Here is a 25,920-nt window from a genome sequence, read left to right on the forward strand (position 1 = left end):
TGGGTGCAGCAGAATAATGAATATCTGGATTTACGGAGCAAGGAGGTGATTAAGAGTTTCTCACCCTGTGGTTTTACGACAAAGTTGAATTTACTGACAGAGAGGCTTTATGAAAGAAACAATATGTTGTACTTCAGAGGCCCCTGAAAAGGGCCAGGCTAGAGCTGCTGCACTTAATTACCACGGCGCTTAATGCAAACAACACTTTTGGGATCTAAGTGCCAGTCTGGAGTTCTGTACATACCGTCCAACTCATGATGTATGTCGACATATAAAACTGCATTCTAGATATCTTTGCTGCTCTATGTCTAAATGTGATTGCTGTCCTGTGGCTCAAATCAAAGGGAGGAATTTGCCTAAAACATCATTTTATGACCTTGCCTTGATTATTCCAGGAAAGAACATAAAGCATTTTTGCTTGTAGCATCCCACAAGAACCATATTTAGCTAACTAAGTTGAAGTGTGCGCACCAGGAGCCATGCAAGTCAATGGAAAACTTCCCTTTCTTTTTAACTCTGTGTTGAATGGCAAGATTAAAAGTGTTGGTACATTTGATTTCATCCGCATTTGCATATTTTTCACTTGAAATGCCTGCTCCTTTGTAGAAGGTACTACAACAGCACCAGCCTGTGCAATTACATATAGATGGATACGCTAAAGGGAGAAGTTGGCATTTTCAAAGAAGCTTTAGGGCATTTCCTTTGCCTAGTGTCCATGAAAATTGATTTTGACTGGTCTGCTTCATTCAAACCAGGGCAGCCTTGGAAGTCTGCAGCGTAAAGCACTGGTTTGGGACACATACCGCAGCCCAAAATGGATGCCAAGCCCATTGAGACGCCAAGTGTTCCTGTGAAATACTGAAGTCGTTTCACTTCACTTTAGGTCTCGGTTGTACGCTAGCCCTCCTGGGATGTGAATGGTTGTCTCAAAGCGCCTTTCTGCCTCTCTTCTCCCCTCTCCTTTAGTTACTGGGGGAGCCTGGGTGATTAAATTAGATGAAGAGCTTCACCAAAGACAGCTGAGATGGCAACGAGGAGGGAACTATGCAGGGCTGGGTTTGATGCTGACACGCTCCGACATTCTCAGCTTCTAGAGTCAAAGATACAATGCTTTGATCCCAAATCCTTTCAAATTTCTGGGAGAGCAGCCATCAGCTTCACTGGGCTCTGGATCAGACCCTCTGAGATGTGCACAGCCTTCCTTAAATGCTTTTGCTTTAATTGTGTCCATTGAAATTAGCACCGTGGGGTGTTTCTTCCTGTGGGTTTTGGTTTCGGTTCTTGCATTCCTCTTCTCTAAGGAAATGTGCTGCAGGATTTGAGAGCTGCAAGAGGAATGAGGAGCAGAGGGAGCTCTTACTTCCTGGCCTCCCTCATCTCTGCAAAGCCCCTTTGATGTTTCCCGCAAACTTCTACATAAAGTCAAAAGTTTCCAGGGTCTCCATTTTTGAGTTTCTAGCTGCTGACGAACTAAGGAAGCACTTTGGATGTCTCTCCTCAGTGATATACAGCAAGGATTCCAGCCCTTGTTATTCCCTTTGGAAAGTTTCCTGTTTTCAGCCCGCTCCTCAGGGCAACTGGTGAGGGGAAAAAAACCCGGCTGGGGGGGATGAATGCTGGAAGTCTTACTGCTCTGGGGAGGGGAGAGTTTAAACAAATGCTTGTTTCTTTCTGAGTAGCTCTGTTTTGGTAGCCCGAGCAGTCAACTGCAAGCCACCAGCAGCTCACATGAGCCTGTGGCTCGGGGAGGGCACCATAGCATTCTCTTCGTGCAGGGGTCTCATAGTTTTGTGTCCAACAGCACCACGGCAGGCTATTTTAGGCATCAAATTTTGACAATCAGTCCTTACTCAAACAGCTTCCAGCAAGACTTTGTGAGAGGCTTTTGCAAAGGCTCGCACTTACCGTCGGAGGCAGTTCTCTTGGAGTCCCAGGGCAGAGGGGGCAGATGAGTCGCAGATGTCATCTCCAGTTCTAAATCACTCCTTGGGGGACCCCAATCTCATGGCGCTTGCCCATAATGAGAAACCTGACAGAAACCGGCCTTTGGGAGCACTGTTTTCTGTGGCCAGCTGGTGTCCAGCCAAGGAGGACTGCAGCCAAAGCTTTGTTCTTTGTTCAAATCCAAAGTAAATAGCCTTCACGCAGAGGAGCCCTGATGGGTCAAGGGACTGCCCTTTTCCATCCAGGCAGGATAAGAGGCCGTTTTCCACCACTTGGCCCGAGGGGTGTGAGATCCCAACGGTGCTGGGTCTCCTCTTCCCCCAGGGTCATAGCAGTGAGCCTGGGAGGTGATGTACCTGCTGCCTTGAGTATTGACCCCACCTCAGGAGCCCTTAGATGGGTAGGCAATTTAAGGACACGCCAAGTCCAATGAAACACAATGATCCATAATGCTCCAGCATAACCTCGAAGCAACACAAGGTTTCCTTTTTCACTTCAATGGCATGAAACAGGGAGGTGATGATGAGAGTGGGATTATTTACAATATTGGCCGTGGCTTACTGCTTCAAAGAATACTTGTGGGTTGTCTAAAAGATGGCATGAAGGTTATCTCCCATGATGATCATGTAGAATGCTTTTATCATAATGGTATTGGTCTTGTTAATATTTACTGGTTTTCATGTACATTTGGTGTATTAAATGTGATGGTGCTTTGGTTCCAATGCTGCACAACAGGGTTCTTTCCCACTAACAATCTTCCTTCAAAATTAGCCAGGGAACTGGAAAGCTAATTATGTTCTTTCTGTGTCCTATGCCATCATCAATGACAAAGTTTCAGAGATTACAACCTAGGGGACCTGTTTTGTTAAAGATATGGCAAACAGATTATAATTCAGCTCTTCCATGACCGGGCTAGCTGTGACAAGAAAAATTATAACTTGTTTTTGTTAGATAAGGAATAACATGTAGGATGTGAAGACCCGAAGTCCAGGTATGTTGTGTAAGTGGAGACTGTTGTTTACTTGTGTCATTGCTCTTGGGAACGTAATCCTTCTGAGACCAAGCCACACTCTGGCATAATTCAGACGGCTCCACTGCAGGGAGAGGGAGCATCACCTGCTTCTTTTATCTCATGTGCCAGCTGAGAGCCAAGATCTCTCCTGACTGTTTGCCTGCCTTTCTTGTTTTGGCAAGAGATGTATATGCGTTTTAATATCAAGTTTTATAAACAATGCAATTTTCGCAACACTCCTGTGTTTCAGGAAGGGGAAACATTCAATCCGATTTCTTATTAGTCCTCTGCTAGAACCTAAAAAATGATTCTGTTTTGAAAGAAAGACCCTTTTAATGGTGTTGAGAGTAACAATGCTTCAAACAAACAAGGTGTCCTAAATGTTGCTGAACTGTCGTAGAATTGATACACGGAGCATGGTGAAGGCTTTCACTAACATTTATGTTCATGTGTTACTTGCAGTTATTGAAGTGAACAAGAAGGATATAGTCTTCCTGATAGATGGCTCAACTGCTTTGGGGACTGCCCCCTTTAATGCAATTCGTGATTTTGTTGCCAAAATTGTCCAAAGGCTGGAGGTTGGACCCGACCTGATCCAAGTTGCAGTGGCGCAGTACGCAGATACCGTGAAGCCAGAGTTTTATTTTAACACCCACCAGAGCAGAAAGGATGTGATGGCTAACGTGAAGAAAATGAAGCTCATGGGTGGTACAGCACTCAACACTGGCTCAGCACTGGACTTTGTGAGGAACAACTTCTTCACCAGTGCTGCCGGGTGCAGAATGGAGGAAGGGGTGCTCCCCATGCTGGTGCTCATCACTGGTGGTAAGTCCAGGGATGCTGTTGACCAAGCTGCGGCGGAGATGAAAAGGAACCGAATAGTGATCCTTGCCATTGGGTCGAGAAACGCTGATCTGGCAGAACTTCAAGAAATTGCCCATGAGCAAGATTTTGTGTTCAACCCAAATGACTTCCGTGTTCAGTTCATGCAAGCCATTCTTCCCCAAGTGCTGTCACCTATCCGGACACTCTCTGGAGGACTGATTGTCCAAGAACCACCATCAGGTAATGAAGTACCTTGTTCTAATTACGGAGATAGGGTTTATATGTTTGTCAACTCTTACTCTATGACGTGTAGAGATAAGGGGGAAAAAAAGCATCAAGCACATGTTTCAGCATAGCTAAATGTTGTCTCTGATTTGCAAAATGTGGATGAACAGATCAGTGAATTTGGTAGCGTGGATGTTGTTACAGGTTTGTCATTCCTTCCTGGAGTTTTTTCTCCCATTCCACGTTTGTCACCAAGATTTAAAGGCCTTGACGTGGAAGATGTGCTTCACTAGTTAGGTACTGAAATCTTTCAGTGGAGGCTTTTTCTCTCACTTAGGGTTTGCGTAACCTATGAACAGGACACACTGTGAATGTTATAATCTCTTCCCCAGTTTGAAAATCATCCATAGTGGATATTTGCTCAAGAAAGCTTAAAGGTTGCTTCTGAGTGTAAAGAAAATAAGCAAGTTTGTTCATGGAGATGTTCAGAGAAAGCTAGCCTGACACTGTTGGACTTTAAGAACATATTTAGAGTTTTCTTATTATTTACTCAGCTCAAGCCCTAAAAGGCGAGACTATTGCAATGTTGATTATAATTTAATTAGTTTGGAAGATGATCCAAAGCACTGTGAAGCCAGTGTACTCTTGTTACTTGGTCTTGCCATTGACATCAGTAGACTTTGGAAGCAATCCAGTTGCTGGAGTCATGTCTTCTGAGGCAGTTTCCCCTGCATTTCAAGAGGTGCTCTAGCTGCATAGAGATTTTATACCAAATTTCTCAGGATTTCTTCCCAATAGAGGTGCTTGAGGTTGAATTAGTGTTGCACTAGATCATATTTGAACCTTACGTTTCCTTCTCATGGCATATGAACATTAGAAAAACAGGGCTTCTTCCAGCTCCCAGTAAGGTCAATAGTGAGGTTCCCATTGGCTTAAGCGGGTGTCAAACCATGTTCGTGTTTTTCGCAGTTTCTCCAAGTGCAAAAGAAACTGAATTTATGGAAAAGATCCTTAAAGAATTAAAGCCTATGACTGATTTACATGAAGAACAGACATTTTAAAATCAGTTTGCCAGTACTTGTCCTTAATTAAGATGAATATCATGGGACTTATCATTTAATAAGCTTTTTTTCAGAATGTGTTTCCTGCTAATACAGTTTTGCATGGCTATACACCAAACTTGACATTTTTATTTTTGAATGTGAATTAAAAATGTTCCTGTACTTTCTTATTCTTTAAAGCTCATTCATGCAGCTTCTCTTTTTTTCCAGTCCTTTTGCTCTACTGTACTCACAGCTCTTCACGTACACAATAAGCAAGTAATCATATCCTAGTCCATAAAATGACCGTTATTAGTAACATAACTGATTTTGGCACTGGGCACTCTGTTACATTTCAACTAGGTATTGTCTCACCCTGGGCCCTGAATGGCACTTTTCTGGGAAAAATTAAAAATACAGAAAGTCAAGACAATGTGCAAAATCTGAGAGCAATGCCTGTACTCCAAAAATCCCTTTTCTCCCTTTTGGTTTTAATATCTCAGTATTTATATATTTTATATACAGGACAGCAAGCTTACAGGGATGAGGCAAGCTAGAGAGATGGATGAATATAGCCATATATCCATAGGTAAATGCTTTAAAGAGAAAGATACTGAACAGAATTAGCAATGGGCATAAATATATTCTTGAATAACTTGTTTGGAGGACGGCATCCAGGGGATGCATTGGATAAGCCACTCATCAGTTCTCTGAGATCATATTAAAGTTTTGGCATTTGGGTCTGTCATCTAGACATGACGTGTTTAGAGCAAAAAGTGCAGGGGGATGATGCTGTGGTGCCTTTGGGGTGATGTTGCAGAGCTGTGTCTTGAGGCTCAGATGCTGGGAGACAGCCTGGGAAGGGTTTAGCCTTAAAAAAAAGCAGCAGAGAACTGGCTGATTACTACCAGAAGTGGGAAATTTCTCCCCGCTTCAGCAGCCCGCAAAATGTATGTCTGACATAAAAATGCATTTTTCTGCCTCAAATGCAAACGTCAAAAAGGCAGGCGTCTCAGGCAGCCGTTGCAGCTTCATCGGGACCAGCTTTTCTATGCCTATGAGTAAAAGCTGTTTTTAATACCCACTCAAAATACCAACCAAATTGGTCACTTGGCAGAAGTGTTTTTCCCATGCAAGTGGAGCCTAATGCTGTGCCGCGGGCCAGCCGATGCTGGCTGCATGGCCTGAAGGTAGCGCGACCGTGGAAGTCGCTGCAGGGCAGGACATGGTTCTCTACATCTGGGGATGTATGGGAGCATCCCCATGGAACGGGGGATTGCTTAACAAAGGGGTGATAGCCTTGGGTGTCAAACCACACTTTAGGTATTAGAAAGCAGAAACATTCCCTAAAGCTTTGTTGGAAAGCCCCGAGAAAATACATGGTGACTTGATAGATACGCAGGGTGTCTGCGGGCGTTAACTCAGCATTACTCCACCAAAATCAATGAGGCTGGCTTTTGCCAGATAACGACCTAGTCCTGAACATGCAACTCTGGCATTAGCAGCTGTTGAAAACATCTGCCATGAGAGAGACTGAGCCCTATTGATAAGCCTGATGTGTAAAAGACTTTTCAACAATACAAGTCAGAAACCCCCCTGCCCTTGCCAAATGTAGTCATTTCCAGCAAGGTCCTTGTTATTTCTGTGCTTATCACACTGTTCTGTCTCCCAATCTCCCCCCTTCCTCCTAACAAGGTTTACATGTGTGTACAGCGTATGCTGTATGCACACATGAAAAAAAACATCTATTTTTGTTTTTCTGTGATGTCTCATGTTATTTTCTGTGCTCTACTGCAGTTCAAGTAACCAAAAGGGATATCATCTTTCTTTTGGATGGATCACTCAACGTCGGAAATGCCAACTTCCCCTATGTGCGTGACTTTGTTGCCACCCTAGTTAACTACCTTGATGTCGGCAGTGACAAAATCCGAGTTGGCTTAGTGCAATTTAGCGACACTCCTAAAACCGAGTTCTTTCTGTACTCGTACCAAACCAAATCAGACATAATTCAACGTATGGGGCAGCTGAGGCCCAAGGGGGGGTCAGTGCTGAACACTGGCTCTGCACTGAACTTTGTGCTTTCGAATCACTTCACGGAAGCTGGTGGGAGCAGAATAAATGAACAAGTGCCGCAGGTCCTAGTCCTGGTGATGGCAGGGAGGTCTGCCGATCCCTTCTTGCAAGTTTCCAATGAATTAGCTCGGGCCGGAGTGATGACTTTTGCTGTTGGAGTTAGGAGTGCGGATAAGGCAGAACTTGAACAGATTGCCTTTAATCCAAGAATGGTATATTTTATGGATGATTTCGGTGATCTGGCAGCTTTACCCCAGGAGTTAAATAAGCCTATAACAACATATGTTAGTGGAGGTGTGGAAGAGGTTCCACTCACCCCAACAGGTAATATCTACCTTCCTTCATGTTGACTGCATTAAGTTAATCTTGTTTCTCTTGACTCTTTGTTCCCAACGTACACCTCCACATCTGTCAAAGGCCCTGAGTCATCAAAGCAGTAAGGGGTGTGCTTAACCTTAAATATGTGAGTTGACGCTGGAAGCTCTTGATTTTGTTGACTAATTCTTTGCTAGCGCACCTTAAAGACAGCACGATTTTAAGTCCTTTGGCAGTTCAGGACCGAAGGAGGAGCCGAGTGAATCTACGCCCACCAGTCACTTACTCGGGTGTTCCCTTTTGGTTGCCGTAATGTCACAGCCTGTAAATGCATCGTCTGCAGTAGCTCAGGATATGGGAGCAAGGACTTTTTTCCACAGGGAGTCGTGTGGAAAGGTTAAAGTCATGCCAAGAGCACAGAGGAGCAGAGGTCTAGCCAGGTAGAGGTGGCCAATTCCTTCCCCAGAAACACTCTGTCAAAAGTGCTGTATCAGGCACTCACAGAGGCTGAATTTGACTCGAGATATTCCAACTTGGCCTCTAACATTAAAGCCAAAAGCTGTTGGCAAGTTTAACCATTTTTAAACAGTTATTTTCTAACTAATTCTCTTACTGTGGCTAAGTGCGTATGGAGACATAAGAACAACCAGGATTGCTTAGTATGGAAAGGAGACCGTTACGATGAATACGAAAGATGTTAAGACATAAAATCATGAGATGGTTGGTTTTTCCTTGAGTATTCAATGAGATTAAAAGGGCATTGAACAGAAACAGGTAACAGGATTTTTCTCCTCCCAGAGTCAAAACTCACCTGTGGATTTAGATGCCTCCTTGTGTCACAACTGGGAGAAGTACGTTAAGAAAATGCTTTGTGTATGTATGTATGAACTAATGTCTGTTCTTTACCTACTGAGCCTTTAAATAGGAGAAAGACCCCTCCACTGCTGTTGTACTTCACGCCTGAATTATCGGCAGATTGCTAGAATATAAGCATCACCGCTGTGATCTGAAACAGCAAATTTATGATATGAATTATACAATGCAATGCAATATATGATATGACTGTGTGGTGCCTGAATTAATTGAGACTTAGGAGAGAGGTGTCCTTGCTTCCCGTTCTTTCCCAGATAAATAAGTCAAAGGTACTTTTAGTCCTGTAGCCTTTGAATACTTTGGTAAATGAAAATCACTTGCTTTGCACATTGAAATCCAGATAATTTGCAGAGAAGTTTCTAGGATGACATTTAAGAAGAAGAATGCCTTCATATCTTTTTTTTTTTCTTCCCTCTCTTCATTTGTGAATTTATTCTAGAAAGCAAGAAAGATATTTTATTCCTGATTGATGGCTCAGCCAACCTCTTGGGTAGCTTTCCTGCTGTCCGGGACTTTGTACACAAAGTAATTTCTGACCTGAATGTGGGTCCCGATGCCACACGAGTAGCTGTAGCTCAATTTAGTGACACCATCCAAGTTGAGTTTGACTTTGCTGAGCTCCCATCTAAGCAAGACATGCTTCTGAAAGTGAAAAGGATGAGGATAAAAACTGGGAAGCAACTGAACATCGGAGCTGCGCTAGATGAAACTATAAGGAGGCTGTTTGTGAAGGAAGCTGGAAGCAGGATCGAAGAAGGGGTTCCTCAGTTTCTGGTCCTCCTTGCTGCTGGGAGATCAACCGACGATGTGGAGCAACCGTCAGATGCTCTGAAGCAAGCTGGAGTCGTGACCTTTGCTATCAAAGCCAAAAATGCCGACCCTGGAGAGCTGGAAAGAATAGTTTACGCCCCACAATTCATTCTGGACGTCGACTCCCTCCCTCGGATTTCAGAGCTTCAGCCAAACATAGTCAACCTGTTGAAAACTATCCAGCTTCAGCCAACAGGTACAGGGACCCCCTGGATTTCCAGGAGGCTGAAAGACACCACTTACATGCCACCTTCAATTTGGTAACTGGGGCAATTTGGTCTCATGATGTTTCAAACGATTATGTAGAAACTGCTATTGTATTTGGATTTTCCTCTGGTCAGACCCTGATCCAGCAAAGCATTAAGGTCCAAACTGAATTTTGAAGGTGAATAAGGAAAAAGCCTTTTGTTTGGCTGCAAGATCTGCAGTAGGTGCTGTTACCAGTGTGTACAACATGGTGCAAACCTGAAATAAGAGAGTCATTGGAGCAGAGATCTTGCAAAAATTGATGTTCAATGCTGTGTAAGGGCTAGAAGAAGCAAATAAAGGCTTGTATTGATTTCTCTTTCCATCCTCCTTTTTCTGGAGGAGTGGTAGGGAGTAAGGAGCACTGCAGCACTCTGGATTAACTCCTGCTCCATTATTTTTTACGGGATATGACGGCAGTTTCTACTTTATGTACCTACTCACCAATAAATTAGATCCTCTTGAATCAGTTACCGTTACAAGCTCAGTAGATGAGTATGGATTACTTAAAGAATAATAAAAAAAAAAACCAAACATTAAAAGAATCACACGGCCACAATTATGAATTGTGGTATTGGAACTTCCCCAACATATGTCCAGCTGTGTGAGTTCCCGAGGCAGCCCTAATTTGAGGATTAACCTCTCTCCCAACAGCAGGTGGGAACAAGGAAAAGCGTAATAATATCCACATCATCTCTCTGTAAATGTTCTGGGCAGATGGACTTAGAATCATAGAAACATAAAAATAAATAGGGCTGGAAGGGACCTCAGGGTGCCATCTGCTACGTACCCTTGTCCCCAATAGGATCTTCTTGTCCAGAACCAGCTGACATTGGTCTAGTCTGTTCTGAAAATCCTCTGGTGGAGGAGATTTCCCCAGCTTCCAAAATCAATGCATTCAATTGCTTTTATCCTTATCTGTAGGTAGTTTCCCTCAGTGACAAACTTCTGCCTTCCTGGTGATAGTTTAAGTCTCTTACATCTCTTTTAACTCAAGGATACAGGTGTTAGCTCATTCCCATGTTTTGTGTGACAGCCTTCCCTTTACTTTAAGATTGCTGTGTACATCTTGTCTCGGTCCTCATGTCACCAGCTGTGTACCCAGCTCATTCACTCTTTTCTTGTAGGTCTTGCAGGTTTTCTACCTTTTCACCCTTGTCTCTCCAATGTCAATCTGTTCCAAATGACCGGAGATTAACGATGGTATCCACTGGTCACCTCTTACCCCATCCTTTCCATGTGGAGTCATTGCCTTTCCCATATTTGTGCAGCTTTTGCCGCAGCATAGAGTAGTGCAACTGGTGGTCTTGAATTGCATCCTCCATTTTCAAACCATTTCTGTCTTGTCAAGATCATTTTGAATCCCTTTGACCACCGAGTACTGTGAATAATGGAGCTAATTGCTCACAAATAGCTCCATCCACCTGTTTTTCCTAGTGTTCTTGGCTAAAAGAGAGCCACCTCAGAAGATTCCCATGTTTTTTTCTTCTATATCTGCTACCTAGACACCTTTGTTAGGGTTATTGTTCCCTGCTCCTGAATTTCAGAGGAAGTGGATGAAACTGGGATACACCAGGCGATGTCTGCTCTCTCTTCCTGCCTCTATTGCTCAACAAGCTATACTAATATTTCAGTACTATGCATTAACCCACCAAGTTTCCAACATTCCTCTTAAAAAATAAACTTGGTCTGAAGTCTGCATTGAGACTTCAACTGCCCTTGTTAATTCTTTATATATCTAGCATTCATAAGCAGATATTTAAGATTTTCGTCAGAAGGACAGATCATGCTCCCGCTTGTTTCACTTGACCTTGCTATAAACAAACCAATGGCGTTTTTGGGGATGCCCTCCATCGTTTGCCGTGTTTGAGAGGCACTGATGTTTTCTGCTTGGCTGAGACAAAGCTTTGCAATTCTGTTAGTCAACAGCAGAACACGTCAACAGTTCTCTGATCTTTGACCTTTCACAGTCTCAGTTTTTTAAAAGAAGAATATTTGGTCACAATTAGCATTTTTTTTGTGCTTGAAGTTAGTAAAAATAAATAACTAACTTCATTAGTTAAAAATGCATTTTAGAAAAGCATTTTCAGTTGGATGTTCCTTCCAGCAAATTCTTATTTTGTATGAGCATGTGCAGGATTATTTATTTCTAAGTTCAGAGATGCCTCAGACAGGCTTTTCTCTCTCTCTTCACCAGCTCCCTGTGAGCACCCTCTCTGCAGTATGTCATTTCCTTCAGAAACTCAGTTTTCTCTGGGATGAAAAGATCCCTGATGCCCCAGACTCCTGTTGCATATTGCAAAGCCATGTGCCAGCTTCCCAGCCCCCTTGGGAGCAGATGGCTTCTTCCAGCCTCAGGTAGGGGATGGCGTCCGGAGTCCCTTGGCACCCTATTTCCTATGGGTCTATGATTCTATGACTCGGTGGGTAAGGCAGAGCACACATTGCACTGCGGTTTCCACCGATTTGCACCCATCTGCCTCTTCACCCGGGATTGCATCTGATGGCAAAGGAACCAAATCACCCATCCTCACACCTCGCTATCCCCTCCCCAAGCTTTGTCCTCCTTCGCTTCAATGTGTGCGGAGAATAATAATCACTGCAAAAGAGAATCACACTTATTCCCCCCTACCCTTACTTGTCTCAAACAGTAGTTGAGAGAGGTGAGAAGAAGGATGTGGTGTTTCTAATCGATGGCTCGGATGGTGTCAGAAGAGGTTTCCCTCTACTGAAGACCTTTGTCCAAAGAGTGGTTGAAAGCCTGGATATTGGTCGTGACAAGGTCCGTGTCGCCGTCGCACAGTACAGCAACGTCATACAACCTGAGTTCTTACTTGACACCCACGAAGACAAAGCAGATCTCATCAGCGCCATCCAGCAGCTGAAGGTTATGGGAGGATCTCCTCTGAACACTGGAGCAGCCCTCGACTATCTCATCAAGAATGTGTTCACGGTGTCGAGCGGCAGCAGGATAGCAGAGGGTGTCCCACAGTTCCTGATTCTGCTGACAGCTGACCGGTCCCAAGATGATGTGAGGAGGCCCTCGGTGGTCCTGAAGACAAGTGGCACGGTGCCCTTTGGAATCGGGGTTGGAAATGCTGACCTCACAGAGCTGCAGACAATTTCTTTCCTCCCAGATTTTGCTATCTCTGTGCCTGACTTCAGCCAGCTGGATACAGTGCAACAGGTCGTCTCGAACAGAGTCATCCGGCTGACCAAGAAAGAGATAGAGTCACTTGCCCCTGATCTGGTTTTTACATCACCCAGCCCAGGTGAGAAGATGTTTGTGTCTGCACCGAGAGTCAGCAGCAAAATATGATGTTTAGTAACATCATGGTTGCAACACAAACTGAGAAAAGCAAAGATGCTCACGGTTAAGACTCCAAGTCCATCTTGGTCTCACTGTCAATATATATATATATTTTTAATGTACTTAGGGTTGGTAGGAGCTGTGTAATTCAGCTGAGCCATCTTTAGGGCCATCCCGCAAAGTGATCCATGTTGTATCCACATGGAAGACCCACAAAGTGTATGCTACGACCCTAATCTTACTGTAAGTTGACAGATTTTAAGTCTATGCTATGGACTCCCTGGAATGGAAATTGCATCATTTAGATGATACAGGGACACCTTCAGACCACTGTAAATCAAGGTCAGCTTTCTGCTAAATGTAAGACCTGATCAAGTGTCTTACATTTGCCATGTTAATTCACTGGGGGAAGGGAAACTGGAAGTGGGATCAGGAAAAGGATCAGATCTTCCATTTCTGGTCTCGCTTGGAATGAAATCCAGCCAGCGTATGCCTGGGATGAAAGGTACCCACTCTAGATCAGTCCTTTTGAGGTCCACCATCCTACTTTATCTGTTCCTTCCCTTCAGAGCCAGACTGGTTTCCTTGAACCTCATTTATCGGTGTGATATTCAGCAATAATTCAGGCTCTGACCTGCATTACCACTGCAGAAATCACTTTATTAAGCAAAAAGTTATCCCCAACAACCCAAGGCTGCCTTACAACCTGCCCTGAGTAAGGAGCATCACCGGGCTACACTTCCTTGGGTGGAGAGCCCACAAGGAATTATTGTTCCAGGTTTCCCCTACTCCCTCTTGCTTCCTTTGCCCTGGAAGTTGCTGTTCTTGCACTGCCTGGGGATGGGCCTAGCAGACTGGTCCTGTCTCTGGGTTGAACCTAGAGCTGCCTGCTGGGGCTCCCAGAAGATATCACAGGCAACAAAACAATGAACATTCTCTCCACGGCCAAAGGCATGGGCCAGTGAAGTAGATGATGGGCTTAGCTGCTCTCTATAAGCAATGCCTGATGCAGCTTCTGACTGCTGCCTTCTTTCCTGCAGCGGGTGTGAAGAGGGACGTCGTGTTTATGGTTGACGGCTCCCGCTACGCCGCACAGGAGTTCTACCTCATCCGCGACCTCATTGAGAGATTAGTGAACAACCTGGACGTGGGTTTTGACACCACCAGGATATCGGTGGTCCAGTTCAGCGAGCATCCCCATGTGGAGTTCCTGCTCAATGCCCACTCCACCAAGGATGAGGTGCAGAGCGCCGTGAGACGGCTACGGCCGCAGGGTGGTCAGCAGGTGAACGTGGGGGAGGCCCTTGAGTTTGTGGCAAAGACCATCTTCACCCGGCCCTCTGGGAGCCGCATAGAGGAAGGTGTCCCTCAGTTTTTGGTCATCCTCTCCTCCCGCAAGTCTGATGATGACTTAGAGTACCCATCACTCCAAGTTAAACAAGTTGGGGTGGCACCTATGGTGGTAGCGAAGAACGTGGATCCTGAGGAGATGGTACAGATTTCCCTTAGTCCTGACTATGTGTTCCAAGTCTCCAGCTTCCAGGAACTGCCAAGCCTTGAGCAGAAGCTGCTGACTCCTATTGAAACCCTGACTGGGGACCAAATCAGACGACTGCTGGGAGACGTGCAACCCCCCGTAGGTAAGGCTCTGTCAATACTGGCTGCCTCTGTGTTGCAATTCAAGTAAACATTGCCCAAATGTGTAAATAACTTTCCATCCTTTCTCGCTAAACTGAGATTTTCCTCAGTTACAAGCAAAGGTGTAGCACATCCAGTTTTAGAAGGAAACTTTTAGATATGTGGAAATTCTACCCAAGTACATAAATAGATTATAACTTTTGTTTTTCAAGTCAAGTACCTAAATACGTTACATATTTTGATTTTCAAGTCAAATACCATCTCTTCCCATTTAGCAGCTCTCTAGGAAAAAAACATAAATCTGGAACTAAATGAAGCTGGAAAAACTGAGAAATCCAGAGAAGAGTGTTAATGAATGAAACAGACAAGGCTCTGAGTAACGCATACTTTGAATATTAGGCAGACTGCTAACACACGCATGCATACTTGCACACAAACCCTTTTGGAGTAGCACCATGCCTAAAGTTGGCTAAAATATGCCGTGCAATTTTACATTGCACAAGAACAGATAGCACAGAAATCCTCCAACAAAGCTTAAAAGACTTGGCACACAAGTAATTTCCTCTGTCCTTCCTTCCCTGCAGATGTTTCTGGTGACGAAAAGGACATAGTCTTCCTTATTGACAGCTCTGACAGTGTTAGGCCCGATGGGCTTGCTCACATTCGGGATTTCATTAGCAGAATTGTTCAGCAGCTGGAAGTTGGGCCAAACAAAGTACGAATTGGCGTGGTGCAGTTCAGCAACAATGTCTTCCCGGAGTTCTACCTGAAGACCCACAAGTCCAAAAATGCCGTCCTGCAAGCCATCCGCCGCTTGAGGCTTAGAGGAGGCTCCCCCTTGAATGCTGGCAAAGCCCTAGACTATGTGGTGAAGAACTACTTCATCAAGTCTGCGGGGAGCAGGATAGAAGATGGAGTGCCCCAGCACCTAGTCGCCATCCTCGGAGACCGGTCCCAGGATGACGTGAACAGACCTGCTAACGTGATAACTTCAACGAGCATTAAACCTCTGGGTGTTGGAGCCAGGAATGTGGACAGGGGCCAGCTGCAGGTCATTACCAATGACCCTGAGCGTGTGCTTGTGGTACGGGACTTCACAGGACTCCCAACTTTAGAAAAGAAAGTGCAGAGTATTCTTGAAGAGCTTCCGATACCTACAACAGAAACCCCTGGATTTTTAGCACCTGGTAAGACTGCCATTCATCCTGTAGACTTTTCTGGATAGAGCACGGATAGAATTTGTATACTGTGAAAATGATTCCATAATAACACCTTGTGATTCCCAACCATTTAGTCACATCACTGTACAGAAGACTTTGAAGAAGATCTTGTTGAGCATAGGAAAGAATAGAATTAAATTTGAAATGAGATGAGAGTGTCTATCACAAAAATAAGTAACGTTATACAAAGGGTAATAAGTGTGTGGTATAAAACCTTTCTTCTTGTACGGATGTAAAATCATGGCAAAGACCGATGAAACTAAAAAGGTAGAGAGAAGAGAGAAACACAGTGCTACGGTACTAAGCATCTAAAATAATACAGATGCCACAAACAAATATTAATAACTGTGTTTTCTTTGTAATCTTTCCAGGAGGTAAAAAGCAGGCTGATATTGTGTTTTTGCTGGATGGCTCCATCAATCTGGGGAGAGATAACTTCCAAGAAGTTCTCCAGTTTGTCTACTCCGTGGTGGACGCCATTTATAGGGATGGCGACTCTATCCAGGTAGGACTGGCCCAGTACAACTCAGATGTCACCGATGAGTTTTTCCTCAAGGACTATTCCACCAAACCTGAGATTTTAGATGCCATCAACAAAGTCATCTACAAAGGTGGCCGAGTGGCAAACACCGGTGCAGCCATCAAGCACATCCAGGCAAAACACTTTGTGAAGGAGGCTGGCAGCCGAATTGACCAGAGGGTGCCCCAGATCGCCTTCATCGTCACAGGTGGGAAGTCCTCGGATGACGGGCCGAGTGCCTCCTTGGAAATCACACAGAAAGGCGTCAAGGTATTTGCGGTTGGTGTGAGAAACATCGACCTGAAGGAAGTCAGCAGGCTGGCCAGCGAGAGCGCCATGAGTTTCAGAGCGTCCACAGCCCAGGAGCTGTCTGAGCTGAACGAGCAGGTCCTGGTTACGCTGGAAGCCGCTATGGAGGAGAAATTGTGCCCAGGCACGACAGATGTTACAAGAGGTAAGTGTGATCCTTTCATAATGTGCTCAGGTCATTCCCGAGGGTGGCTTTTAATATCCAAGGCATTTTGATGGACTCTTCCAGCCTGCTCTTGTGCTTTGCCTGTAGCCTGAGGTGCACCATGGGCTCAGACCTCCTGCATAAGCGTGGTGGTAGGCTGCGAGCCTTTGGTACGAGAGATGTCTGTTGGCATGCTTCAACACGTGAACGACTGGTGTACCATCGCCGCAGAGGTGCCATTGTGGTGGAAGAATTTCAGATATGGCAGGCAGGCACTAAATAACTGACTCCGAAACTACCGCATTGGAGGGGATCCTTTAATTAGCTGCCTTTGGCCTAAGTCTCACTACCTTCCTCTCCAGATGTGTAGGCACAGGATGCCACATGGTGCATGTTGGCAGACCAACTTGTTTAGTGCAGAAGTGAAAAGTCACGGTCCTTGTTTTGCCTGCTGCATTTATAACAAGCTAATTGGACTCATTGGCCGTTCAGTCCCTGGCATGCAGGACGTGATAGAAACCAGAATTTCTCTTGTCAGATCATCCAGGGTGCCCTCTCGATCTCGTGACAGGTATACGAGAAAAAGCTAGGGCATTAGTGCTTGTATTTTAAGGTAAAATTGCCTTAAGAAGGAATCGTATGATTTGGCTACTTCAGAAGCCAAGCGAGGGGAGTTGGGGTGAGTAAGTGAGATGGTATTGCTGTTGGACCAGAGTCCCTGCAGATGGTTTAACTTACTACGGTACGGCAAATCCTGCTCCCAGCACAACCGACCGCGGCTCAGCCCTCTGGCTTTTGAGCAAAGGCGTCTCCCGAACGTCTGGAGGAGCTGAAGGAGAGCCACAGGAGCCCTGAGCTGAGCAGCAGCTCCAGCTGGGATGAAAAACTGAGCATGGGGAAAAGCAAACTGCTCCTGGTGGTAACCAGGGGTGCTTCCCAAGTGCAGCACCTGTGTGATTAACGTCAAAGACATTTCAAACACCTCCATGCCTGAAAGCCCGTGTAGGCGCAGGAGATCCAGGCCAAAGGTGGCTGGTGGGCTGATTTCCCCGTGCTCCAGCCCAAGGGGCAGCTCAGGCCTGCAGGGTGGCTCCAAGCCCGTGATAAATATTCCCACAGAAAGGCAGACCGTGCACCGCCTTATGAGCTTGGGCTGAGCAACTTCAATGCCTCTTTCTTCCCGAATTCCCAGTTATCCCATATAAATCAAGGATATAAACCGTTCAGGGACCGGATCCCTGTGCAACCACCTGGCTGCGGGCTGGTTGCTTGAAGCACAGGCAGAAGGGGCACGAACACTGTGCAAGTACCGACAGGTTTCCATGCGGAGGAGAGAAAGCAGCAGTCTTTGTGATGGGAATGCAGAATCCCCTTAGATTTGGTTTAGCAGGCTCATCATGACGCTAAGCCCCAGTTGCACAGGAAAAACAAATAAAACTAAAATACATAAAATGTAGATTTTCTCGGGTTATCAGTGCTATGATGAAAGGAAGCCTGAGGCACTTGTATATCAAATGGTGGCAGTTCTTGATGCGGTGTCTTCTCTAACGACTAATAGAATAACTGGGAGAGTCATTACTTGAAACGCAGCGGTTGTATTGCTCAATGGTGATGCCCTCCCCTCCCTGCATTTCCCTTTCAGATTGCGACTTAGATGTGATACTTGGCTTCGACGTCACGGATGCCGAGCCCGGCCAAACGATATTTAATTCCCAGAAAGCTCTGGAGTCCCGTTTCGAGTCCGTGCTGAAAAGAATAACACAGATGCAGAAGATCAGCTGCACCGGCAACCAGGCGCCCAACGTCAGGGTAGCCATCATGGCCCAGGCTCAGGAGGGACCCGTGGAGGGACTGGACTTCTCCGAGTACCAGCCTGAGCTCTTTGAGAGGTTTCAAGGCATGCGGACCCGCGGGCCCTATTTTCTCACGGCAGATACGCTGAGGTCCTATCTGAACAAATTCAGATCTGCGCCCTCCGGCAGCACCAAGGTAAGTCAAACCCAAGGCCACTGGGATGGCGTTGGCCAGGAAAGCTGACTTCTGATGTATTTTAGTTGGCAGAACAACTGTGAATCCATAATAAATAAATTTATTCATTAAATATGGAAATTTATTGCAGCCAGTACCCATGAGTACTGCTTGGCTGCAAACTATTGCTTTCCAAATTTTCCCTATTTGTGCTTTAGGAAAAAACACCTGCACGGTATGATGTGCCATAAGCTGGCACAGAAATACAAAGTTTCGTGGCCTGAAAAGGGCGTAGCAATTCCCCCGTCTCCTCTCAGATGAGACGTCCCTTGGAAGAAGGCCCTGCAGGTTGCACATTCATGGCGTTTCACATCTGAAATATGCTGGGTCCTGACATAAATTTGTTTCTCTCCCAGGTCATAATCCATTTTACTGATGGTGCGGATGACTCGATAGATCAGCTGGAGGCTGTTTCGTCTACTTTGCGTACAGAAGGTAACTTTTTTGCTTGAGGCAGTGATTATACTCCATGTTAACACGTGGCCCATTTTACTACTGTTTCTCGCGAATCCACCACCTTTTGATAGTAATGATTTCTACGATCTCTACATGCACTTGCTGTTCTTCGTTGCCTTCCTGTGATGGTTAGCTACCTGCTGGCAGCTAAGTGTGTGGGTAACTTGCACTGAATGTGCTCGAAGATGCTTGTTCTCGATTGAATAAGCTCCGTTTGTGATCAAAGAGGCAGATGATGACCCATCCTTGCTGGGGAGGGTGTTGCAGGCTCTGCAGAGCACCTTGACCCTTCTGCTTCCCCTCCTCTCAGGTGTCAACGCTCTCATCTTCGTCGGGCTGGACCGAGTGAGCAATTTTGACAGAGTGATGCAGCTGGAGTTTGGCCGTGGGTTCACCTACAACAGACCGCTCAGAGTTAATCTGCTGGACTTGGATTTCGAGCTGGCAGAGCAGCTCGTAAGTAACTTGGCACAGGCAGCGCTGTCTCGTAATGCAGGAGGAAAACTGACGGCTGGAACTCCTCCGGGGCTGAACTGTGGCTGAATTACACCCTCTTGGCTCTGGTCCTCTCCCCTCCCTACTTCACGTCAGCTCTTTTTACAGATGCCACTGCAAACAAAGTTAAGAGCAGATCATGGTGCTGCCTGGTCTCGTACCATTCCTGGAGAAGCCCTACTCCGGCCAAGGCTACAGCGCATGGGATCAGGTTGAATGGGATGGGATAAGATGCCATCGAAAGCTGCCATGCCAAAATGTCCGCCCTCCACCGATATTTATACTGTTGGCTTTTTTTAACCTTACGGCTAATGCAGTGTCATGCCTTTCAGTGCTAAATCTCTTGCAGAAGCACTGCTTTCTAGGTTTTTTTCCTCAAGTTGATGCACTGCCTGTATTCCAGACATGCTTTTAACAGATGAAGGAGTTATCCCTTCTTCTTCCTAGATTTACTTCCCTCCCATGTATGTGGTCCCTCTTGAGTTCATTGAGTTCATTTGCTATCAACCTCGGTATGTCCAGTTCCTCCCAACTTCACATCTGCTACCAGTGTCATTAAGCTCCTTTTCCAGGCGATTTAATAAGATTGGGCTTAACCACTGATCGCTGTGGTAACCTCGCTGGGCCCTTCTCCACAAATCCAAGTGCAGCCCCTTGGGAGTGAACCTTGGTTTTTGGGATAGAGCGAGTCTTCAGCCCATTCCCAAGTAATTCAGTTGCCTAGGAAAATCCTTTCAAAATGTAAATGTGCAAAGTTGGCAGGAAACGTTTGCAGCCAGAAATGTACTTGGCAAAGAAAGTGATTTTTTTTTTTCTTTCTATTGGATGATGCAAAACCAAGCTGTGATTTCTCTGAATCCATATCTATCGGTTTTTTTTTTTTTTTTTGCTTTTTTCCTCTTTCGCTGTGTGCTCGCAAATTGTCCTCAGCCTGCGGGTTCCTCGTGAGCTACTCACTGCAATGACTTTCTTGTGGCCTCTTCCATGGCCTGGGTTTGTTTCTTTGGAGATGAGATTGCTCTCTTCAGTGACAAGCACCTCTCTGGGGACTGATCTTCTACTAAATGCTCTCTACAAATTCTGCCCCACACGGTTCCCTTTTAAACCCTTGCCTCTGATATCCAAAAGATAATGTTGACTGCCGCTTTCTAACCATGCAACCTAACCAGTCTGCCAACACGCACCTCTTCCTCCTTGCAGTTGTGGGTGTTTCAAGGCAGAGAGGCCCCAAAATGCTGCCGGACCAACGTTATGCTTGGCATTTGGAGCAATTGCACGGACTTGAGGGTTTGCAGGAGCTACGGCGCTGGGGCTCTGCCAGGTTTCTAACACCTTCCTGTTGTTTCATGTGCCTTTTGCTGCAGGACAACATCGCAGAGAGGACATGCTGCAAGGTCCCATGCAAGTGCTCAGGGCAGAGAGGAGACAGAGGTGTGCCTGGCCCCATAGGACCAAAGGTAGATCACTTCATCTGGGGATGAAGGGTCCCTGTGCAAGGTCGGTGTCCACCACAATGGTGATGGGTAGGTGACGTGCAGAAAGGTGATGCTAACGGGGAGGTCATCTCCACTTACCTGCCATTTTAAAACTGGCCCTGGGCTGTGCACAGCGGTTGAGAGCGGCTCTTCTTCCCTTTCCTCACAGCCTCTGTGTTGTAAAACAACCAAGAGGGCAGGTATGAGTGACTGGAAGGAGTGGGTGAAGTGTCTCGTGAAACAATTTAGGGATGTCAAAGGGTTTCTCTCATTAACTTGTCTACACACATGACCAAGCAGCTGCTTTGTGCTAATTTAGGGAAATCTTGACTATCAATTTAGAGGGAGATCACAGAACTATGAAAGAAATGCAGAATCCTCTCTCTTGTTTTTTAGGGTGCCACAGGTGATCTTGGCTATGGAGGCTATCCCGGTGATGAAGGAGGACCGGTGAGTGATTGCCCTCGTTCTGCGTGGTGCTGCTCAAATTAGGGAACTCGCCATAGTGGAGCATTTGGAGGCTTTTTCACTAAATATTTTCTGCTGGGAATGTGGGCATGGATTAGACAAGAGAGCAAGCAGAACTTTGTGTTTCCCCCACCTGATGGCCTGAGTTGCTGGTGCCAGCTGCTCCTGGCAGAAGGTCAGTAAGGAGCTCCTTGAGAGCTGGAGAAGGCAGGACAGGGGGAATAACTCCCATTATTTGATGTGACCCAGCTCTGTGCTGCTCCTCCAGGGCAGGTGGGAATGTTTGCAGCTGGTCCCAAACACCTGTGAGTGGGGCAGAGTGATTGTGAACACAACAAAATCCCCAGCTTCAGCAAAGCTGCAGCCTATCCCAAAGTTATCCATACCAAACGCAGCTGAAAGATGTGAGTTAGGCCAATAATGGGACCAAGAAGGGGTGTTTCTATCCATCACAGGGACAGACAACATGAGTCCCATGACTTCTTACTAGCACTGTTCCATCCAAACTCTGACTTCACGAATCCCATGTCACCCCTGGAGTAAACAACTCCCCACGCATCACGCCCAGGAGGTGAAATCAAGGCCAAGGGGCTGGCGGTGCTCATCTCTTTTCCAGTAGCACAGTCAGGGACCAAATTCTGCTGTCAGATATCACGTGCGATGAAATGTTTTCCTGGGGCTTTAAGGTCAGAATGGGGTTAGACATCTATGTGAGCTCTGAGGGTTTCATCCTGTCATTTTACCTTCGAAGGAGAAGTTTTATAAAGCTCTTTCCTAGCTGAGAGGTTGGGAAGGATGTTTCTCTCTCTGTGATGAAGACTTGCAGTTGCTTTCTATGTGAAGAAGGTTGTGGGCAAGTGATGGTGGGGTGGCCAGGAGTTAACCTTTCAAAACCTGATGCTCCATTTGCTCCTGTGCTTCCAAGCCTCCTCCTGTGCTTGCTGATGCATGTCGTTAGCTGAAACACTCTCAGCAGGCAAACCTTGACGATTGCATTTTCCTCTCCATGCAACAGGGTGAGCGTGGACCACCAGGTATGAATGGGACGCAAGGTTTCCAGGGATGTCCTGGGCACAGAGGAACCAAGGTACGTGCGGAAGGAGCCTGCATGGCGCAGACCCAGAAGTCCAGCTGGTGGGAGTCCACCAAGGGCCACTCCTGCTGCTTTAGGATGTCATGTGACAGCTGCCAAGTCCACTCGAGTGGTGGTGTCCACCTGGCTAAGCACCAAGGCTTTCAGCAAGCGTCATGGCTTTAGCGTTGCTATGAAGAGCAAAAGGGCAGCCCAACAACCCAGGCTCAATCTGCAGACAAGGCTGATTTATTTTCTGCAGTTTGGCTCTAGGCGAAAGATGTGAGAAGAGATGGATTTGTTCTGAACACCAAGAAGCGGCGTGTGCGTGTCTTGGCCCGGGGCTGGGACGGCACGTGGATGGAAATCCGCTCTTGGGGAGAAGGGAGAGAAGTGAGCCATGGTTGCTGCTTTAAAGGGGAACCTTGGGCAAACGGTTCAGGACAGCAGCTGTGTCACAAGCCAGAAAAGGTGGTGAAACATATAATATATTTATGGGAAATATTCAGCGATATTAAGGGGATGTTTCCTACCATTTGCTCTGACCACAGGATCCTCTGGCAGGGAGCAGAGGAGTGCCTGAACCAAGCCCATTTGTTGCAGCTGAGATACTGAGCCTCTTTAAAAAGCTGTCCAGCCTTGGACAAAGTCACTGAGACTGGATCTGGACTCATATAAAAATGGGTGCAGGGAGAAAGGAGAGCCAGTGGAGAAGGAGTTGTGGCTGAGTATTAAGCTGTTTTATTGGATCAGCTGGCTAAACCCCATAATGCACATGTTTTATCTTGGTACAAGTGTTGAGGAGGCAACTGAAGAAGAAGATTAGTGTAAAAGAAATAAGGGACAGTTAAACCCTGGTGCAGCAAGCCCTGGCTGTCCTGCCCTGGTCCTGGCTCTGGGTCTGCCACCAAGCACAGCACCCCCTCCCCACCACCTCCCAAGGTGACAGACTGGGCAGAAGCGGAGTAACTCCCTTTTCTGATCTCTTTAGGGTTCTCGGGGATTCCCAGGAGAGAAGGTATGGAGCTATTTCCTCATGCCATGGTGGTGAGCTTATAGACGCATCAGTATCCCCCTCCCCAATTCCCTTTGCCCTCAGTGAGCATTTGTCCCTTGCCTTTCTTCTGCAGGGTGAACTGGGAGAAATGGGTCTGGATGGCATTGATGGAGAAGAGGTCAGTCATTTTAATAATTTTTCTCGTTATAAAGAGATCCTTTGGTTAAGCATCTAAGAAGCACCTTGAAAGTGTCAAACATCATAAAATATTTTTCTTTTTTAGGGAGACAAAGGTTTGCCTGGATCCTCTGGAGAGAAGGGATACTCTGGCAGGAGGGTAGGTTTTTATCATGTTTACGGTGGGGCTAAATGATGCTGAAAAGGTGGCTTTGAGCCAGGAGGGAGCGGAACGCCATCACGCTCCCCTCGGGGCCGAGGACCCGGGCAGAGGTGCGCAGCAGCAGAGATGCTTTCCGGGCTGCTCTTGCTAACTCTCCGTCTCTTCCCACAGGGTGATAAGGGAGTTAAAGGTGAACGAGGAGAACGAGGTGACCGTGGGCTCCGCGGAGATCCGGTAAATATCACTAAGGCATCTTCTTGATTTTTCCACCCACTTTCCACCAGTCCTGGGAGTCTTCAGCAAGACCCCCTTTGGCACTTAGGCTTATAAATGCCGCTTGGCAGTGGCAGGTCCGGGGACTCGAAGAAGACATGTGGGTGACGCATGTCTCTTGAGACCAACCTCTCAATCACAATTCATTATATTAAAATTCCCCTTCTTCCTCCTCCTCAATATTATTATTTCTCAGTTGAAAAGCTGTGTCTGTCTGAAATAAAGCTTCACCTAATTCGGTGAAAAAAGAAAAAAAGAAAAAAAAAGGAATGTTGGTTCTGAGCTATAGCAGAGCAGTTCACGATGTCTGACTTCTGTGTCCCACTTACGCAGATGTTTCTCATTGCTCTATTGCTTTCAGGGAGATTCAGGAGCTGATAATACTCAACGGGGACCCAGAGGCCAAAAGGGTGAAATTGGGCCAATGGTAAAGTTTCTTTGTTGTCTTTTGTTATTTTTTGGTTTTTACAATAGGATGGGACAGAGAAAGTAAGAGAAGAGGATGTTGCCAAAAAGGTGCAAGTTCTTAAACTCATTGTGACTTATCAGATGGAATATTTTTCCACTGGAAAATGTTACTGCTTTGCAACCAAAACTTTGTCTGGGAAGAAGTCAGTTTAGAAGATGTTTTGTGTAAAAAGAGTGCGCTTTTTTTTTTAATTATTATTTTATTTTACAATGCCTTTTTGGGAGATTGTCAGTGAAAACAACTTTGTACTTGGAAATTAACTTCCTATGTTCTTGAGGCTCATAGTCAAAAGCAGACAACGGTTTAGATGATACCAAATCTGAATGTCCTGATTCACCTCAAACCTTTGAAAAGAAAACCTCATGTGCTCCTTGGAAAATTAAAAAAACCACATTTGTTTTCATATTAGCTCAGGATAAAAATGCATCTTAAAATGTCAGAAGGCATTTCCCAAAGAATGGGAATGTCGGCTTGCGCTAGCTTGGAAATTTGATGGCAAGTCTCCATGAGTTTGAAGGATTTCCACTGATGTGGAAATATCAAGTAGCTTGGGTGAGAGTGTGAAAGGACCCATTTTTTGAGAAATCAACCTATTTTCCTGGCCCCTGATTGTCTCAGGGCTCTTACTTGAGTTTTGCTTTTCCCTTAGGGAGAGCCAGGACCAGCAGGGTTGGATGGCCAAGAAGGTGGAGTTGGGAGGAAGGTGAGCTGCCAGACCCACAGCCAGCAAGAGTAACTGTTTACCCTCCTGCCTTCCCGAGTATTTTGCTTTTACAAGAGCCAGGGGTTCAACCTTAAAAAGCTAAGAGAAGTGGTGACACACAGATCTGAAAGCAGTAGAGAACACAAGTGCTTGCATATTTGCCTAACAAGTCTCGTTTCTTCATTCGCAGGGTATGACAGGACGAAGGGGACCAATAGGCGTTAAGGTAAATGGTGATGGGGACAACACCTGGGGCCCCTGCCATGCCACTGGCCAGGCCGCCACAGGACCCTGAGGGATGTGCCAAGAGAAGAGACATGCTTTGCTTCTTCCTCTCTGCCTCTTCTCTCCTTCAAATTTCCCTCCTTCCCCTCTGGCTCATCTCCCTGTTTGCTCCTTCGTGGACTCGGTGCAAAACCAGGCAACCACATGCCTGGCCATCCTCTGCAGTGTTCCCTACTCAGATACTTTTCCTCCATAGGCTGCTGGAGCAGCATAATGGGGCCAAAGCATGGAGGAGATTGATGTCTGCTGATTGCAGGAGGCAAAATAACCTGCCAGTTCTGTGCTCATTCTCTGCTATAACCATATTCTGCAAAAACAACCCCAAACAACTATTCTTCCCTAAAATAACTGTTC

The 25,920-nt window shown here is 46.0% G+C and overlaps 1 protein-coding gene across 10 annotated transcripts in view; it reads left to right on the top strand.

The window, feature by feature from the left end:
• Positions 1–25,920, top strand: part of COL6A3 (collagen type VI alpha 3 chain) — a 65,726-nt gene that overhangs the window by 16,712 nt on the left and 23,094 nt on the right. For 7 of the 10 annotated variants that reach the window (XM_054208153.1, XM_054208154.1, XM_054208156.1 and 4 more), the window contains 20 exons: positions 3,419–4,021; positions 6,844–7,443; positions 8,747–9,313; positions 12,015–12,635; positions 13,714–14,313; positions 14,896–15,498; positions 15,903–16,505; positions 18,148–18,494; positions 18,890–18,968; positions 19,300–19,445; positions 20,849–20,941; positions 21,356–21,409; positions 22,443–22,514; positions 23,491–23,517; positions 23,630–23,674; positions 23,780–23,833; positions 24,008–24,070; positions 24,471–24,536; positions 25,228–25,281; positions 25,472–25,507. In XM_054208153.1, coding sequence (XP_054064128.1) covers positions 3,419–4,021; positions 6,844–7,443; positions 8,747–9,313; positions 12,015–12,635; positions 13,714–14,313; positions 14,896–15,498; positions 15,903–16,505; positions 18,148–18,494; positions 18,890–18,968; positions 19,300–19,445; positions 20,849–20,941; positions 21,356–21,409; positions 22,443–22,514; positions 23,491–23,517; positions 23,630–23,674; positions 23,780–23,833; positions 24,008–24,070; positions 24,471–24,536; positions 25,228–25,281; positions 25,472–25,507 — 5,333 coding nt within the window. The remainder of the gene's footprint in view (positions 1–3,418; positions 4,022–6,843; positions 7,444–8,746; positions 9,314–12,014; positions 12,636–13,713; positions 14,314–14,895; positions 15,499–15,902; positions 16,506–18,147; positions 18,495–18,889; positions 18,969–19,299; positions 19,446–20,848; positions 20,942–21,355; positions 21,410–22,442; positions 22,515–23,490; positions 23,518–23,629; positions 23,675–23,779; positions 23,834–24,007; positions 24,071–24,470; positions 24,537–25,227; positions 25,282–25,471; positions 25,508–25,920) is intronic. The other 3 variants (XM_054208159.1, XM_054208163.1, XM_054208162.1) reach the window with 2 other exon arrangements.

This window comes from Rissa tridactyla, chromosome 7 (assembly GCF_028500815.1).
Source record: "Rissa tridactyla isolate bRisTri1 chromosome 7, bRisTri1.patW.cur.20221130, whole genome shotgun sequence".
Classification (NCBI taxonomy): Eukaryota; Metazoa; Chordata; class Aves; order Charadriiformes; family Laridae; genus Rissa; species Rissa tridactyla.